The 18,431-nt window shown below is 36.2% G+C and overlaps 1 protein-coding gene across 1 annotated transcript in view; it reads left to right on the forward strand.

Moving 5' to 3' along the window:
* The first annotated feature begins 8,968 nt into the window (after positions 1–8,968).
* Positions 8,969–18,431, forward strand: part of Frrs1 (ferric chelate reductase 1) — a 31,020-nt gene continuing 21,557 nt past the window's right edge. The window contains exons 1-5 of the mRNA XM_076861753.1: positions 8,969–9,164; positions 10,220–10,356; positions 11,365–11,459; positions 14,053–14,200; positions 16,494–16,676. Of these exons, the coding sequence (XP_076717868.1) occupies positions 8,969–9,164; positions 10,220–10,356; positions 11,365–11,459; positions 14,053–14,200; positions 16,494–16,676 (759 nt within the window). The remainder of the gene's footprint in view (positions 9,165–10,219; positions 10,357–11,364; positions 11,460–14,052; positions 14,201–16,493; positions 16,677–18,431) is intronic.

Below are 18,431 nucleotides of genomic sequence, written 5' to 3' on the forward strand. Positions count from 1 at the left end.
TTCCACCATTGCCATTCTGACTGGTTTAAGATGGAGTCTCTGTGTAGTTTTAAATTGCATTTCTCTAATTGCTGCTCATCAGGTGAACACATATTCCCATCTCTGTTCTTGTTATGCTCAAATTCGGGATCCTAAAAGACCACCAGAGACCAAGATCGATGTAAGCAGCAAAGAGGTGTTTATTGCGAGCTAGCTCGGTCCTCCATGCACACATAGCAACTGGTGACAATGAGAGGCCTGAGCCCAGGGTTTGCAGCAGTTTTATACACTCATCTCTTAGAAAATCATCACACACTGCGGGAAACTCATAAAACAACTCTAAAACATGATCAGCACATTCACTGGTGGGAACAAGTTGGGTAAGGGTGATTGGTTAGTACAAGAGGGGGATTCATTTGAACTGATTGGTTTAAACCTCAAGGTGTGTACATGGTTTCCCAACATGTTATCAACCACCATAAACTACTGGGAGGGTCATCTGGCATCCCAGGTATTTTCCCTGTCATGCTGATTGGTGGTTACTAGAGGGTTGCTAAGGGTCCTCACTAGCCTCACTGAGTCAGGGACACCTGGCACAGCAGATCTCTCCTGTTATTTGTAGATAAACAACTCAGGGTGGGTATGTGCCTAGTAGTGCTCTGTGGGTCTTTCCAAGAACAAGGGTCACCCCCCCTTCCTTTGACAGGCTTTGCTCTGAGGTTGAGGCTGGTTTCTCATTCTCATCCCTCTAGGGTTTGGTCACAGTGCAAAGCCTACCAGGTTTGCCCCAGATCTTAGATGAAATGCAGATCTTACAAGTGTGTTTGTCCCTAAGTTATTTTCTAATTCAACTTGGAATTCATTTCCATTTTCTAATGAAAGGGACATTATAAATGGTGGTTCTGTTTTTAGGCCAAAAGCCCAGGAAAAAAAAAAGCATATTCAACTGTTAAATTAATTGTAACACTTTGTACTTGTGTAACAAGGACTTAGATTCTTCACTTTTCAGCAAATGTCCAATGGATTAAAGACATCTTTGTCTCTATTTTACATCCATCATCTTTACTCTGAGTCACCTTGGATTCCAGGAATAGTCTGACAGTAAACGTCTTGTGATGAATGGAAACTGCCCTCCGGTGGAGTAGCCACTTTCTTATCACTCAGAGGCCCAGCCTGACCAATTCTGAGATAATGTGGAAGGACTACATCTGACCAAGATCACTTGGTATGGCAGTGTGGGAAAAGCCTCTGTCTTTCTCCCTCATTTTCCTTTCTATAAAACCTCAGGGTCATCTTTAGCCCTTCCAAGACAGAGCTAAGGACATGGGTCCCCTGTCTTCCCAGAGTAACTATACTGATTTAAGCTCTTTTCATGTATCTTCCCATTACCTTTTCTGTTTGGTTTTTGGCACCAAGTAACTGGACCTGATTGGTTGGATCCCCAGAGTCAGGCCTCTGGCATAAGACTCAGGTAACACTTGTACCAAAAAATAAATAAATAAATAATAATAATAATAATTATAATAATAATGTCACTGTAAGTTTTGTAACATGCTAAAATAAAAGCACGTGGTAGGAAGTAACTATTTACTTGAACACTGTAGAATGTAGATGGAAATTTTGAAAGGAGCTTTCACATACTTTAAGAACAACTATTTTATTTTACTCTTTATATTTTAAATGTGTTTTATTAGTTTTGATCATGTTCTGAGATTCAAACTAGTTCAATAGTTTTACTAGTGCAAAAGGTTTGATTTAAGAAATAGAGAAGGCACCCTTAATTAACATGTACTGTTGTGGAATTGATTTCATCTCTGCTATTTGAACACATTCCATTTTCTTTTTTTATTGATTTTTTAAAAATTAAATTACAGCAGAATGCATTACAATTCTTGTTACACTTAGAGCACATTTTTTCATATCTCTGGTGCAACTTATTTTTAAAATGGGACTTGTTTCTTTCTCTTCCTCCCTCCCTCCTCCTCCCTAATCTCTCCCCCTCCCTAATCTCAGGGGAAACTGGATTACCTTTCTTCCCCATCCTGGGCGAGTTACCTGTCCCTGAGCGATCACACACCCACTTTGGGAATGAAGTAATTCAGACTTTGGGGATGGTACTAGAAGATCTCAGAAATGACTATCTCCCAAATTAACAAGTGAATTACAACTCCAATTGAGAACACTTGGAAAGTAGCCTTAGAATCACCTTGTTAAAAGCCCCCTGTTCCTGTTGATAGGCAGAATCACAGCCTTTGGGATACGAGTCCCCGGTGTTTCTCCTTTGCTAGCTCAGTAACAGACCTTCTTTTTCCTTTTCCTCAAAAACGTGTCCTCATTATTGGATTGGCATCAGGGACAAGGACCAAGCTTTCAGCAACAGGAATACTAATTTATTAGCCATATATATAGTTTTTGTTTAGGTTCATGAATGGAGTCTTTCCTTTTTTACTGAAATTCTTGATACTGAGAAACTGATGTGACTCCATTTTTGAAAAACCAGCTTGTACCTCAGAGGAGGGCCTGTCCAAAGGTAGGGGGTAGTGAGGCACATAGCTACCCTGCTGAGTCATTTGTCCACACCAGATGTCCTTGACTCAGCAAGTGCAAGTTCCTGAAAGGACCAAAAGAATGCCTGAGGCCTAATTTCGAGCCAACACAACAAGCAATCAGAGTGAGACAGGGAAGATACCTGAAATACCAAGCGGCCCTCCCAGTAGTTTTGGTGATTGATAACCTGATTAGGCAACCCTGCAAGTTTAGTATATACACTCTTATAACCCTTTCGGCCTAAACCAATGAGTTCAAACGTATCCACCACTTGAACTAACCAATCACCCTTACCCTATCACCCTTACCCTACTTGTTCTGGCCAATGAATGTGCTAATCAATGTTAAAAGTTATTGTTTGATTTTCACATGGTGTGAAATGATTTGCTGTGTGATGTTGTGACGCATAGAGTATCCCCCCAAAACCTATAAATCCTCACTGAACTAAGGGCCGGGACTCACACCTCGGGACGGACTACTTCTAAACTGTTGTGAGTCCAGGCTCCAGCTTGCAGTAAAGACTTATGTGATAGCATTGGATTTGGCTCCTGGAGGTCTATTGGTGTCCCACAAATCTGGCATTACAATATTTCTAATTTTAGAATTTGATTCAAAGTTGAAACTTAATGGTTTATGTATCCCACATTGTTTTTTTAAAACTGCAGGTTAAATCTCCAAATTCCTAAACTATTTAGATAATTTATAGTGATGCATTTTGCTTATTTTTGCATCTATGAAGCTCATTCTTTATATGTACTCACCCATCAATCACCACCATCAGTGTTTGCCACACTCATATGAAGAAGAGTGGGTGTTACTGGGCTAAATTCCCGCAATTTTTTGTCTGAATCTAAACTTTTGAACTCCTTTAATTTCTTAATTTAAAATAATGACTAGTAATAAGAGCTAGAACTTGAATGTAATATAAATGACTTGATTAGTTATTTGCTAACTTAATTGTCTTGCATGGAATTAATTTGATACTGGAGATTGAACCCAGGGGCATTAACCATTGAGCCACATCACCAGCCCTTTTCACCTTTTTATGTTTTGAGACAGGGTCTTGCTAAGTTGCTTAGGGCCTTGCTGAGTTGCTAAGGCTGGCTTTGAACTTGTGATCCTCCTGCCTCAGCTTCCTCAGCCACTGGGATTACAGATGCATATCATTGTGCCTTGCTGGAATTTTTTAATTTAAAAAAATTTAAAAATTTTGCAATGTTGGGGATTAAAATGAGGGTATCACACATGTTAGACAAGTGCTCTAACCACTGAGTAACGCCCCCCAGCCCTGACATGGTTTTAAAAAACATGTTTTCCCCCATTTTATCTTATTCTTCTAAATGCTTAGAGTCACATAATAAAAATACACTTCATGAGCAATTAATTAAAAAGAATAGGGCTGTGATTGTGGCTCAGTGGTAGAGCACTTGCTAGCATGGGCGGGACCCAGTTCAATCCTCAGCACCACATAAAAATAAAAGCATTGTGTTGTGTCCATCTACACCTAAAAAAATTAAAAAGAATAAAAAAACTTAAGTTAACACATTTTCCTTTAATACCTTTCTTACATGTAGACATTTTCTATTAGATTCTTCTTTTTTTATTTTAATATTACTTTGTTGTAATAAAAATGTTACATAATAAAAATCTTGATTAATATCACTTGTCTCTGTGGACCAAGATCACAATAAGAATCACATTTTCATTTAAGTATAAGAGTTTTGTATTTACATCATTTGTTTTGAGGAATTATCCATATGTGAAATGTTTGTAGAATAAGGTATGAACAGCTATTTCATCCTTTTATTAAGTGCCTTTTAGACAAGAAAGAAAACTGTAAAATCTTATCAGTTTGGGGAATTTCAGTTAGAGAATCAAAGTAACCTCTCTTTTAATCTTTAAAACTAATAGGTCTATCATTGTCCTCGACAGATAAGAATAATTTATAAGTTTTAATATATGCAGTAGAATGTGAATATTAATAATTAAAAAAAATTTCCGCATAACTGTGCTTGAAGGATATTCTCATAATAGTTTATTATCAACATTCCATAATTTTAGCTTAAATGTTTCTGAATGACTCCCTTCCTTTTCCTATCATAATTATGATATTGTTAATAGTGGTTGTCTATCTAATAAGTTTAAAATTTAAACCATTAAGTGTTGGTATTTCTTAATGAATGGAAAGCCATCATTAGCCATTATTAAGAAAATTGAACTTGATCTGGAACAGTGAGCATTTAACAAAGAACAAAGAAGTTAATGTTGTCCTATTCTTCCTTTGCATATCTATGTTGTGTTGGTATTTCTTTTTTTTTTTTTGGGTACAGAGGTATTGAACTCAGGGGTACTCAATTGCTGAACCACAACCCTATCTGTATTTTGTATTTTATTTAGAGACAGGGTTTCACTGAGTTGCTTAGCAACTCGCTTTTGCTGAGGCTGGCTTTGAACTCCTGATTGTCCTGTCTCAGCTTCCCCAGTTGCTGGGATTACAGGCCTGTGCCACCTTGTCTGGCAGTGTTGGTATTTCTTAATGAATGCAGTTGGCTTTGTTTTACCTACTTCCCTTATCCTTCTTGTACTTCTTATTTAAATTATTCTCAATATGTTTTTATGATTTGCTTTCAAATCGTAACATTTGTTGAGGGTGGCTTTGAATTCTTTTAGTTGGTTGGCTATATTTTGCAAATGGTGAATGAAATGGAAACTTAGATTTCAGTGACTTGCTTCATATTATTTATCTGCTTAGCGCATAGAAGAGACTAGACAACAAGTCTGGTTTCCACTTTCATAGAAGGTCAGTGCCAAAAAATATTTGCTAAACTGATTTAACTTTTCCCATTGTACCATTTTTTAGCTTAAATGGCACACGATGATATTTAATCTCTATAATAACTTGGCCACTACTGTGTGGTTTGGACTGTGACTATGATCTTCTGTGCATATTGCTAGGTCCTAAAATCAGGTCCACCTCTAACAACAGATCATTCCCTGTCAAAAGGACATGGAAACCAAGGTTTTCACCCAAAACTCTCCTAATATTCTGCTTTTTAGCAGTAATTTTCTTAAATATTCTGTTTCCTATAGTAATCAACCATTTTATTTTATTTTTTTGGTACCAGAGATTGAACCCAGGGGAGCTTACCCAGTGAGCCATACCCTAAGCCCTTTTTATTTATTTATTTATTTTTAAATTTTGAGACAGTGTTTATTTAAATTGTGTGGGGTCTTACTTAGTTGCTGAGGCTGGCCTCCAACTTGTAATGTTCCTGCCTCAGCCTCTGGAGCTGCTGGGATTACAGTCATTGTGCCATAATGCCTGGCTAGTCATCAACTATTTTAAAAAGTTATTCTTTTCTTCTAAATCTACGGAGAAATATTGTACTTTTCTTCTCATAAAGATTTTTTTTTTTTCTGAACCTCTTGATTGGTTCATTTGTTCCTTTGCTTATCTTTAGACACGTAGAATTCTCTTTAGCTTTGATGTTAGATAAAAGAGGTACACAGTACTGTCAGACCTTATGCTGTCTACTTGGTAGATCCTGATACAGGGTGCAAAACTGGTTTATGTGTGTATTTCCCTAGCACAGTTTCTGGGGTTTAGCAGGACTTCCTGTATTTTAGTTTTGATCGAACATAGGGTTTATTTACAAAACAATAAATGCAGTCAGTTCAAAAGTTTCCCCTCTAGCACTACTTTTGCTGCACCCCACAAATTTTAATAAGTTCTATTTTCATCACTTAATTCAAAGTATTTTTAATTTCTCTTGAAAGTTCTTTGACCCTATGTTATTTAGAAGCATGTTGTTTTATTTTCCAGCATTTGGGGATTTTTTCCAGCGGTCTTTTTGTTACTGGTTTCTAGTTTAATTCCATTTATGATCTGAGAGCGGACATTTTGTCATTTCTGTTCTTTTAAACTTGTTAAGTTGTGTTTTATGGCACAGAAAGTGGTCTATCTTGGTTAATATTTCATGTCAGCTTGGGAGGAATGTGTATTCTTCCATCATTGGGTGAAATATCTATAGACATCTGTTAGCTCCTATTGATTGATGATTTTGTTAAGTTAAGCTAGGTCCTTACTGATTTTCTGCCTGTTGGATCTGTCAGTTTCTGATGGGGGAGGGGTGGTTGTTGAAATTTCCTACTAAAATAGTGGTTTTTATCTATTTCTGCTTGTGGTTCTACTGGGTTTGCCTTGTATATTTTGATGCTCTTGTTCTTAGGTGCGTATATATTCAGGATTGTTGTATCTTTATGAATAATCAACTACTTTATTATTATGTATATTTCTGTTTATCCCTGATAACTTTCCTTGGTTTCCAAGCCTGAAACTGGGCAGTTGCAGGGTAGGGAGGATTACAGTTATATTTCCTGGAGTCTGAAGAGCTGAGAACCAGGAGTACTGATATCCCATGGCAGAAAAAAATGAATATCCCAACTCAAGAAAAGAGAGGGAATTCACCCTTCCTCTTCCTTTTGTATACCATATGATTTGACAATGCCCACCAACATTGGTGAGGAGATCTTCATTATTCAGTCTGAAATATTGATCTCTTCCAGAAATACCCTCACATACCCCAGAATAATATTTTATCAGTTACCATGGCATCTCTAGCCCAATCAAGTTGACATATAAACTAGCTTCACATATGCCACAAAAACACTTAAAAAAAACTTTATCCCTCTTGGTGTTTTCTAAGGTTTCTGGATTTGTTGTGTGGTGTCTGATATTAATATGGGGTAGATTATCAGTCATTATTGTTTCAAGTATTTCTTAGGTTTCTTTTTTTTTTTCTTTGGAAATTCTTGTCATGTGTGTTAGTCCTTGAGCAGTAGTCCCATGGTACTTGGATATTGTATTTGTTTTTTTCCCTTTGTTTTTCAGTTTAATGGTTTCTATTGCGCTATCTTCAAGTCCAGAGATTCTTTCTTCAAATGTGTCCATTTTACGAATAAACCCATCAAAGACATTTTTAAAAATTTTTATTACCATGTTTTGGGTTGCAACCATTTCCCTTGGGTTGTTAGGATGTCCCTCTCAGCTCACCTTGCTTATCTGCTTTTGCATGCTGTTTATTTTATCCACTAGAACCCTTAGCATCTCAACCATAATTGTTTATATTCCCAGCAATAATCCCCAAATTCTTGCTGTATCCAAGTCTGGTTCTGATATTTGTTCTGTCTTTTCAAATTATGTTTTGTTGTTTAATTTGCCTTGTAATTTTTTTAATAGCTGGTTGTGATGCACTGAATAAAAGAAACTGCTGTAAATAGGGCTTTTATAATGTGGAGGTAGAGAGTAGGGGGGAGCTGTGAGTAGGTTCAGAGAGTCTTTCAGTGCCCCTGTGCCCCTTGGCTGTGACTATTAACACCTCCTTCTTAGTCTTCCCACCCCTAACCCGTGGGATGGTTCTGGTGGGCTGGAGTTGGGCTTTCCTTTCTCCAAGTCAGTTAAACACTAATAAAACCCCACCAGATGAGGCTCTAATGAACTTGTTTTTCTTTATTTACATAATTATAAAATGGTAATTTGTTCCAGGGACTCTAAAGGTGCTTTGTCTATGATTAGATATATAATCTAGAAAATTCCACTTCTGTGGAAAATGAACTGCTTCTTGAGCCCTTTAGTTTGCGACCTGTCCATAGTCTTAACTCTGTGAACTTGTCCTTGCCCAGCTCCTACAGGCTTCCTGAATGCTGTGGTTTTCAGGTTCAGAGTGTCTTCCTGAGCTGCAGTGGCTGATCTGGGCTGGAAAAGGGTGGAACTGGCATAAAGCAGCTGGTTTTCTAGGACACAGCTGGTCAGAGGAAGATGGTGTGGGCTGACCATTGTGTTTCTTAATTTAGCAATATCTGGAACCATAGGTCCTAGAAATATTGTCTCTGGAACTTGGTTGTCTGCTTTGTTTAGTTTTCAGTATTGAAAATTAATAATCCATCTTTTCATCATGATTAATTTAATGGGAAGTTGAGAGAAGTCATACCAGAGATTTTTTCAAGTGATGATGTTTAGGTCCAGAAGAGAGATATCTTTTAGCTTTCTAAGAAGAAGCAAAATAAAACCTTTGTTTTTATTGGACCAGATTATTATCCTCATCATACTAATGAAAGCTATCATTTGTTATCTTGTGAGACTTTGGGCTGTATCTTCATTTTATTTGAACAATTTTGAAAAGAGGGTCTTAGTTTCCTCATTTTTCAGGTAAGGAAATCAAGGCTTAAGTGATTGGTCCAAAGTCTCAGCTGTTATATGGTAGCACTAAGATTCAAATCCAGGTCACATTTCATGAAACACATTCCTTGTAGTACATATTTTGAGAATAGGGATAGTGAACATGGAAGGTAAGTGGTTATCTAGAATTACTGTCCTGTGTTGTAAAAGCTTTTATATTTTAATTATATCTGAAAATGATCTGCTTGTAATCTTCTTTTTAAGATGGCAGCTCCTGGATTTACTCCTGGTTCCTTCATATTTCTATTATGCATTAATTCTGTGGCTAATTATCCCAGTGGAAAAGTGACACAGTCGTGCCATGGAATGATTCCTGAACATGGTCACAGGCCACAGACTGACCCTGTTCACCACATCACAGTCAGTCAGGTGACGTTCAGACCAGGAGATCAGGTCGAAGGTACTGTGCTGGGAATGATTATTTATACTTGGGTTTCACTCTTTTTTTACTGTCCTATGCATCTTGATTATTATTGGGCTTGAATTATTCTTTTAAATCTCTTCAGTCACTTGGTTAGAAGATACTCTCGTCTTCCCATTTTTTGTTTATTCCAGATGACCCTATGACTTAGGTGGTATATCTATCTATTCCCTATTCTGAAGAAGTTTTAAATCATTTCTTAATGTATGTATTTATTAATAATACTATTAACTTATTTATTAATTTATTTATTAATAATACTATTAACTCAGTAGAAGAAGAAAACAGAGTTTTTAAAAATAGTTTTAGTTGTCAGTGGACCTTTACTTTATTTATTTATATGTGGTGCTGAGAATCCAACCCAGGGCCTCACATGTGCTAAGCAAGCGCTCTACCACTGAGCCACAATCCCAGCCCTAGAGTTTGTTTTTATCTTGTTTAAAATATAATGAACATTTTTCTGTCTTGAAGACAGAAATCTTATGATTCCTCAGTCCCTCTGGCAAAATGTGGGCTAACTGTTGAAGATATATCGATTACAACATTTTGCAAACTATTTTCTGCAATTATAAATATGCAAAGTTATTAATATGTGCTCTTTAACAAGAAGGGTATATGGAGAAAAAAATTTATTGATTGATTTTTATTTATTTAATATCTGTGTATTAGATATAATATAAATCTCCCAAGAATCTCCTGTCATACTAGAATATTAAAGACTCCAAGGGGTTTGTAATAAAGAAAGACATTTTTACTTTTATCTAACTTTTTCCATACTCACTTAGCCCTATCAACTGCCTTGTGACTGTCACCTGCTTTTCCCACTTGAGGAAAAATGGCTGTTGATATCTCACAAAGTGAGTGCCCTGCATTGCATAGTTTAGACACTCTTTATCTGCAGGGCCATTTCTACTGTTTTCTCTTCAGGAGTTGTTTTGTACATGTGTACCTGATTCTAACTGGTTGCACGTTCTCTAAACATTCCTTTTTGGGGTCTTACTAAATCTTACTAAATCTTTTAATCTGTTTCTTAGTTACTTTGTCAGGACCACCATTTAAAGGCTTCCTCCTAGAAGCTCGCAATGCTGAGGATTTGAGTGGTGTTCCTGTTGGCTCTTTCACGTTGATTGACAGTCAAGTGTCACAGCTTCTGACTTGTGAAGATATCCAGGTTCATGTTGATTTCCATTCCTCTCCTTGGGGTCTTTTCATGATGGGGTGGTGGTTACATGATGACCTTAGCCATGTATTGCAGACATTTATGTAGATTCACAATGATCAGACTTCCCCCCGTTTAACTTGTGATATATACTTACACATCAGCATCCTAGAGAAGATACAGCAACATCTTGAAGAGCTTACAGTTTGTGATATTTTATATCATATTTTATATTGACGTTTGAAAGCTTTCAGTATTGAAGATAGAATTTTAGGGTAGAATTTAGAGTTTTTTCATTCATTTAATAAACATTTGTTGCACCAGGAATTTGCAAGGGATAAAGTGATGAATAAGAGACTTTCAATTTTTCCTTGAAGAACCCACACCCTTACACATCAGTAGAACCAATGGACACAGGAGATAAGACACAAAAGGAGAGCATGTGGACATAGGACAGATGCCTAAGTAAGATAGTGTGGTAGAGTTTATCCAGGGCATGCCAAAGGGGCCACCTACAGACTGGAGGGAATTTATATGGAGCTTCTTGGAGGAGCTGATCTCTAAGCTAGGCTTTAAAAGCAGGAGTAGGGGTTTGCTAGGTGGAAAAAAAAAAAAAAGCAGTAAACAAGATTGTTCAAGAGAAAGAAATTACTAAATTATCATGCTATGTATTTGGAGGCAGGGAGTTTTCTTTTGAGTAATCTGCATTTTATTTATGGAAGGAATGAATTTATAATGTAAATGAAATAATGAGCAAGCTTTATAAAGCATTAACACACCCAATATTTGTGACACCTTTCAGTTTTCTTAAATTTCGGATGATTATTTTATTTACAGAGCTAATTTCTAATATAACCAATCCACATTCGTTTATTGTGTGTACCTTAGTGCTTGTTCTAATTAAAATCATCTTCACCATAATGTCTTGGTCATACAGTGATAGATTACTTTGAAATATGATAGCATTTCTAGCTATGCTAAGATATTCATTGAATGATAGTTCTTTCCCCTTTATTTCAGGGATCAGCTGTGAGTCACACAAGTTCATCCAAAAAAACAGAAATTAAAGTCTACTGGAATGCTCCAAGCAATGCCCCGAATCACATACAGTTTTTGTGAGTAGAAGAGTTTCCATCTCTTTTAGCCAATATAATTGAGTAATTATATTTTGTGTTATTTTTTATGCTATTGGACTTTCACCTGTATAGGAGAGTTTTGGTATAGTAATGATACCATCTTACTGATGCAATGGTTTGTTTTCTTCTTGTTTCATTTCACCTGTATATATCCAGCATCTAGTCTAAGACATGGTAGACATTTGTTGAGTGATTTGCGTATTGCACTACTTTAGTACTCATTTGATCCATCAGTTAATACTTGAGTGTACATGATATAAGAAGTAACACTTTCTAAAATATGTATGCTCCTGCTGGGTACAGTGGCACATGCCTGTAATCCCAGTGGTTTGGGAGGTTGAGGCAGGAGGATCACAAGTTCAAAGCCAGCCTCAGCAATTTAGTAATGCCCTGAGCAACTTAGTAAGACTTTGTCTCAGAATAAAAAATGAAAAGGACTGGGGATATAGTTCAGTGGTTGAGCACCCCAGAGTTCAATCCCTGGTACCAAAAAGCAAAGTACCTTTTTGTAGCAATACAATTTGTAGTTTAGATAGTTAGAAAAGTAAATCCCTGCATTGCTTCTCAGAATTATAAAAATATCTATTTTCTTTCTTCTGTGTACAAGTGGAAATGGAATGTCATAGAGTTATGTAAAGAATGGTGTCACACAAAGGCGCCAAAAACATGCATTGGAGAAAAGACAGCCTCTTCAACAAATGGTTCTGGGAAAACTGTAAATCTATATGCAACAAAATGAAATTAAACAAACAAAATGCACAAAACTAAATTAAATGCAACAAAATGCACAAAACTAAACTCAAAGGACCTAGGAATTAAACTAGAAATCATGGATCTAATAGAAGAAAAAGTAGATCCTAATTTCCATTATGTCGTATTAGACCCAACTTCCTTAATAAGACTCCTATAGTGCAAGAATTGAAATCAAGAATTAATAAATGGGATGGATTCAAACTAAAAAGCTTCTTCTCAGCAAAAGAAAAAATCAGTGAGGTGAATAGAGGGCCTACAGCTTGGGAACAAATTTTTACCACTCACACATCAGATATAGCACTAATCTCCAGGGTATATAAAGAACTCAAAAATCTAAACACCAAAAAACCAAATAACCCAATCAACAAATGGGCCAAGGAACTGAACAGACACTTCTCAGAAGAGAATATACAATCAGTCAATAAATACATGAAAAAATATTCAATATCTCTAGCAATTAGAGAAATGCAAATCAAAACTTCTCTAAATTTCATCTCACTACAAACAGAATGGCAGCTTTTAAGAATACAAACAATAAGTGTAGGTGAGGATGTTGGGGGAAAGGCACACTCACATACTGCTGGTGGGACTGCCAATTGGTGCAGCCAATATGGAAAGCAGTATGGAGATTCCTTGGAAAACTGGGAATGGAATCACCATTTGATCCAGCTATCCCTCTCCTTGGTCTATACCCAAAGGACTTAAAAACAGAATCCTACAGGGACACAGCCACATCAGTGTTTATAACAGCACAATTCACAATACCTAAATTGTGGAACCAACCTAGATGCCCTTCAGTAGATGAATGGATTAAAAAAAATGGGTGTATATATACAAATATTACTCAGCAATAAAAGAGAATAAAATTATGGCATTTGAAGGTAAATGGATGAAGTTGGAGAAGATAATGCTAAGTAAAGTTAGCCCATCCCAAAAAAACAAATGCCGAATATTTTCTCTGATATAAGGAAGCTGACTCATAGTGGGGTTAAGAGCAGGAGCATGGGAGGATTAGACAAACTCTAGATAGGGCAGAGGGGTGGGAAAGGAAAGGAGGGAGCATGGGGTTAGAAATGATGGTGGAATGATGGACATCATTATATAAAGTACATGTATGAAGACATGAGTGGTGTGAATATTCTTTGTATATAAACAAAGATATAAAGAATTGTGCTTTATATGTGTAACATGAATTGTAATGCATTCCACTGTCATATATAACAAATTAAAATAAAAAATTATTTTAAAAAAACAAAAAACAAACAAGAAGAATGGTGTCGCATATACATATTTCAAGGGAAAGATTGCTCACCTGACATGTCTCTGTTTTCTGCTCAACTTTGTCCACAGACCCCCCCAGCACACAGTAACAGAACTTTGCACCTGTGTGTTAGGTGAATGTGAGAACAGGAGTGTGACCCTGGTGAGAGTTGGTGGTTGCTTTTGCAGCCTCTGTAGTAGCTGTCTGCCGCTCTTCATGCCCTTTGGAAGCATGTGAGCGATACACTGTGAAATGAGTAGTACTTTGTTCTTTATTTATCAAGGAGCAGAAATCTGTGCAGGTTAGTCCTTGAGTGTGACACTCATGAGTGCTGTTAGCATGTCCACAGAACAGATAAGCAAGAACAGAGAAGAGTGGAGGAAACAGTAATTCAAGTTCATCTAGTGATGGAGTGGAAGAGAGTCAGAGATTTGCCTCCGATGAGTTGTATGTTCCAGTTCACCCCCCACCCCCACCTTTTCTTCCTTTAAAGCTTTGATTTGATTATGATGGACCATAATCAGTGTTTTATCTAATCTCACTGGTGCTGCATTTCAGAGTCACTGTTGTTGAGAAGTATAAAATCTACTGGGTGAAGATTCCTAGTCAGATAATTTCACAACCAGATGCGCTTCCTTTTACAACACTTAAAGCCACAGTAACACCTTTGTCAACACCAACTTCAGTTTCCCGTTTAACCAAACCAGTAAGTAATATTTTTGTATCTTCACCAAATGCAATTAAAAATACAATAGAAAAAATTTTTTCTTGGAAATTGTGGTTCTATTCTTGGCAAAGTGCTCAGAGAAATAGCTGGTGTGGGTTATGGCAGCAAGTTTTTGGAATCTCTGTAGAAATCTGAAGGAAGTTTCGTGGCAACATTATGATTTATAGGTTGGAATAAAGGAAATGCAAGACACCCTGCGTGATGAAAGTGTAGTTATAATATTCACAAGTACTCTCTACTAACAAGTGAATATATTTTCATTAAAAAAATAAAAAATAAATATTAAAAAAAAATAAACACACACAATAAATAAATAAATAAATAAATAAATTTGAGGAAGTTCCTTTCTTCCTTCCTACCTTCTTACCTTCCTTCTTTCTTTCCTTCCTTGTGGTCCAGAGTCAAACACAGAGAGGAATCTTAAACTAAATTTAGACAAGATTTGAGGGAGATTCTTGAAGTGGTGGTATAACTCATATCCTATTTCATAATGAGTACTGAGGACTTCTATATGCCAAACCCCAGAAAGTTTCTTGCAGTTCATCAGTTAGAATTTCATCTAGACCCTCTGATTCAAAAGAATTATGATTGAGAAAACATCTTAAAAAGGGTATGTGAAATATTAGGAAGAAGTGTTCTACTGAAGGAAATTCTGATAAATTAGACTGCTTACTTCAGAAGTGGATATAATGAGAGTGATTTGAGGCAGGTTGTTACAGTTGAGAAAATAAGCTTGAGGCCTGAACCCTGACTTTCCTAGTTTTTGTGGATATTTCAAGAGATTACTCAATTTTTAATCTCGTTTTCTTCGCTTATAGGATCAGAAACAATAATATCTCTCTCTTAATACACTGCAAGAATTGAACAAAATAGTGAATATAGGTTTCCCAACTGTGCCTGGCATTTAATAGATATTCAGTAAACATTAGTCCCTTTTCTCTTTCTGTCCTTCTTTTGTCTTTATTTCTTTGTTCACGTAGTCACGACTAAGTAAATAATCCTATGTAAGATTAGTCTTATTTTGTTTTCCTTCTCTTCTGCATTTTAAAATATGTGTATGACATTATGTTTGATGTTATCATGCAAGTGGCACTTTTTTGATTGTCAACAGTTATGTCTGTTATTTGTAGAGCTCTCACTGTGCTCTTAATGCTTACTTGAAAGCTGCTATAAGGGAATGAAGAGTTTGTACTTGAGCTTCTAGTAGGAATTTGCTGACAATATTCTTGTTTTTCCATGGACTCATAAAAGGCATTAGCTCTTGTAGGAGCTTTTACTGTTTCTTTGTGCTAAGCATGTAGTCTCTAATTATAGGGAGGTTAGTTAAGAATTGTTAGAATTCTAGCATTTTTAGTGCTAGAAGAAGCCTCTGGTTCTGTTTCATTTTGTTTTTTTTTTTAGTTTTCCTCTTATGCAGTTGAAGGTAAAGGGCATCAATCCTTTGGCTACTGTGATGGAGTGAAGGAGGGAATAGAGATCGAAGTCATGTTTCTTAGTTCCTAGTGGCTTGGTCTCTTCATTTCGTTGTGATCAGTTTTAGCCTACTTATCTAAAGTTAATATTTAGCTTGCTTCTGAAATATACTCACAGCCATTCTATCAAGGTCAACTTATTTGGTCTGCCAAACTATAGAATTGACTTTTTTTTTAGACCCTTCCTTTTATATATCAAACCAAGCAGCTCTAGGTTAAATTATTGTAGATCTTTGTTTTTCCTTTCCCCACTAAATTATTAATATTTGAATGATGCTACATATCAGGGTAACTTATTTTCTTGTATTACTTTACAGTTTTACAAATTTAGTATCTTATTTGAATCTGAATTTTGAAGGCAGTATTCAAGATCTAACTATAAAAACTTGCCAAGATTTGTCTGCTTTTAAAAATGCTGTTTCTGAGGATATTTGTTAGACAAGATTGCTAACATGGACATATTCCTTAAGAAGTTTCAAAATTTACCAGAAATTTTGCTCTAGAACATACTTATGTGAAATATTTTGTGTATTGAAGAAACTTTAGTGTTCTTGTATCATTACAGGCCAACTAGTATACAGTATTTCCAATCTTAATTAAAATTAAGTTTAAAAGTTCAAAGTCTAATTACTGTTTCAGTCATTTCAATTTGTGATGTGTCTTCTATTCCCTTGTTTGAATTCTTATTATGAAAATTTTTTCTCATTAAAACCCATACTTTAAGGTAGCATCTGCTCTGTGATTGGTAATGAACTGCTTATTTAATAATTAAGATTTTTTCCCCCCTGTCATTTTTCTAGTTCAATGCCTCAGACTGTGGGAACAAGAAGTTCTGTATTAGGAGTCCTTTGAGCTGTGACCCAGAGAAGGAACAGGCCTGTGTCTTCTTGTCCTTCACAAAACATGACCATTCGGTGATGGTTGAAATGAGTGGTCCCGGAGAAGGCTATTTATCCTTTGCATTTTCTCATGACCGATGGATGGTTAGTTCCTCTCACTTATATAAGTGGTAATGAAAGGAGAATCACTGGAGTGAGCTTTAATCAGCAGTAGATTAGCCTCTTTTTTCCAGAGTCAAATGATTATACTTATGGGTGGAGTGGGAAAGGAGAAACTAATTTGGACAATTCCAAGTTAAATGTATCATGATTTTAACATTTGGGCAATTATGCCTTCAAGAACAGGCTGTCTTAAGAATAGTTGGAAAGATCATTTTATTTCCAGTAGATTTGCTGCTTGATGTCTGTCTCTTTGTGATAAAGCAGGAAGATGGTTAAAAACTGTGCCTAAAATGTCATGTTGGTAATGCTTTCCAAACTATAGTGTTACTCAAGTGTCCAGAACTAAAGTGTGTGTTCCTGCTCTCAGTGTTCCTGTTTTAGTAGTCGTCAATGTATTTCACACACACAGAATTAAATCTGTGTATGCAGGCAAAATGGACGGATCATCAGTGGGCTCCTTTGTCAAATATGCAGAGAGCAGCATTTGTTCCAGCTGATTCATGCTCCCCCTGGGTGGTGCTGAATGGATTAAATGATTCTGTAGGTGGCAGCCTTGTGCTTTGGTGTGTGTGATGCATAAGCATCCTGATTTCCCACGGAGAAGGAAGAAGAGCCTTCTGCCAGGACAAGTCCTGTTCAAGCAGAGTTGGCAGTGGGGGATCTGGATGACCACCAGTGGAGAAAGCTCCTGATTGCCACATTAGCAAAGGCAAAGAGTCTTTTGAGAGTTTTCTTCCTGTCAGGATATAAAATTAGCACCACTTCTTTGGGGACTCAAATTAAAAAAAGAAAAAAAAAGAAAGAAAAGAAAAGAAAAGGAACTCTGACATGGCTCTAATAGAAGAACTAATGTTGTCTCGAAAAGTGTACTTTAATCATATTGGTCCTGGTGTACCTGCCTCAATTATCACAAGAAGTCAAGTGTGACATTTCTTAGGTAGTGACATTTCAGTATATGTATATGACTCCAACAGTTTACTGTTTGGCTTTAGAATGAACATGCTACCCTCTTGCATGAACAATAGGCTATATCTTAAATCTGTGTTACACAAAGTATGTCATGTGCTTAAATTTTTTTTTTAAGAAATTTTGAATCTTTACCATTTAAAGTTGCTTTTGTGGGAAGCTTTATATATTTTTTATGGAAAATAATGCTACAATTGTTCAAAATAGTTTTTCTCCTTCCATTTGTAATTACTGTCAGAAGTGTAGCCTGTTCTTTTGGGTGTTCTCAGTGCAGGCAGGAACAATCAAGTTTTGTGCATAACAGGAATAATGAAATGGGGTTAAAAATCAAATAAGTATAAAGCTAAAACAAAGGGTAATTGATGCTTGTGTAAGTGCGTTATAACTGGCTATGAAGGAAATTCTGAGGATGAGTCAAAAAGGATCCAAAGGCCTTGTTGAATAAATTTATAATTTCATTAGGGTTCATCTCTGAGGTATAGTACTCATTTAGATAAATACTCTAGTCACTTTAAAAAACAACTCATTTCAGTCACTTTATAGCTTGAATTGATGTGTTCATATATCAACACATTTCTTTTTACTGGTCACATAAAGCCTGAAAGGAGGAGGGAAGGATATTATCATTGTGTTGAATGTGGTAGACAACAGGTAGTCTGGTTATTTCTGTACCAAATTGTAGGCACCAATGGCATAAAAGCTTTATCTCTAATTCAAGATGTGTTTATCTTATTAGAAATCTTATCTCTTTCTAGTATAGTGCTCATCAAA

The sequence above is a fragment of the Callospermophilus lateralis genome, chromosome 7 (assembly GCF_048772815.1).
Source record: "Callospermophilus lateralis isolate mCalLat2 chromosome 7, mCalLat2.hap1, whole genome shotgun sequence".
NCBI classification, from domain to species: domain Eukaryota; kingdom Metazoa; phylum Chordata; class Mammalia; order Rodentia; family Sciuridae; genus Callospermophilus; species Callospermophilus lateralis.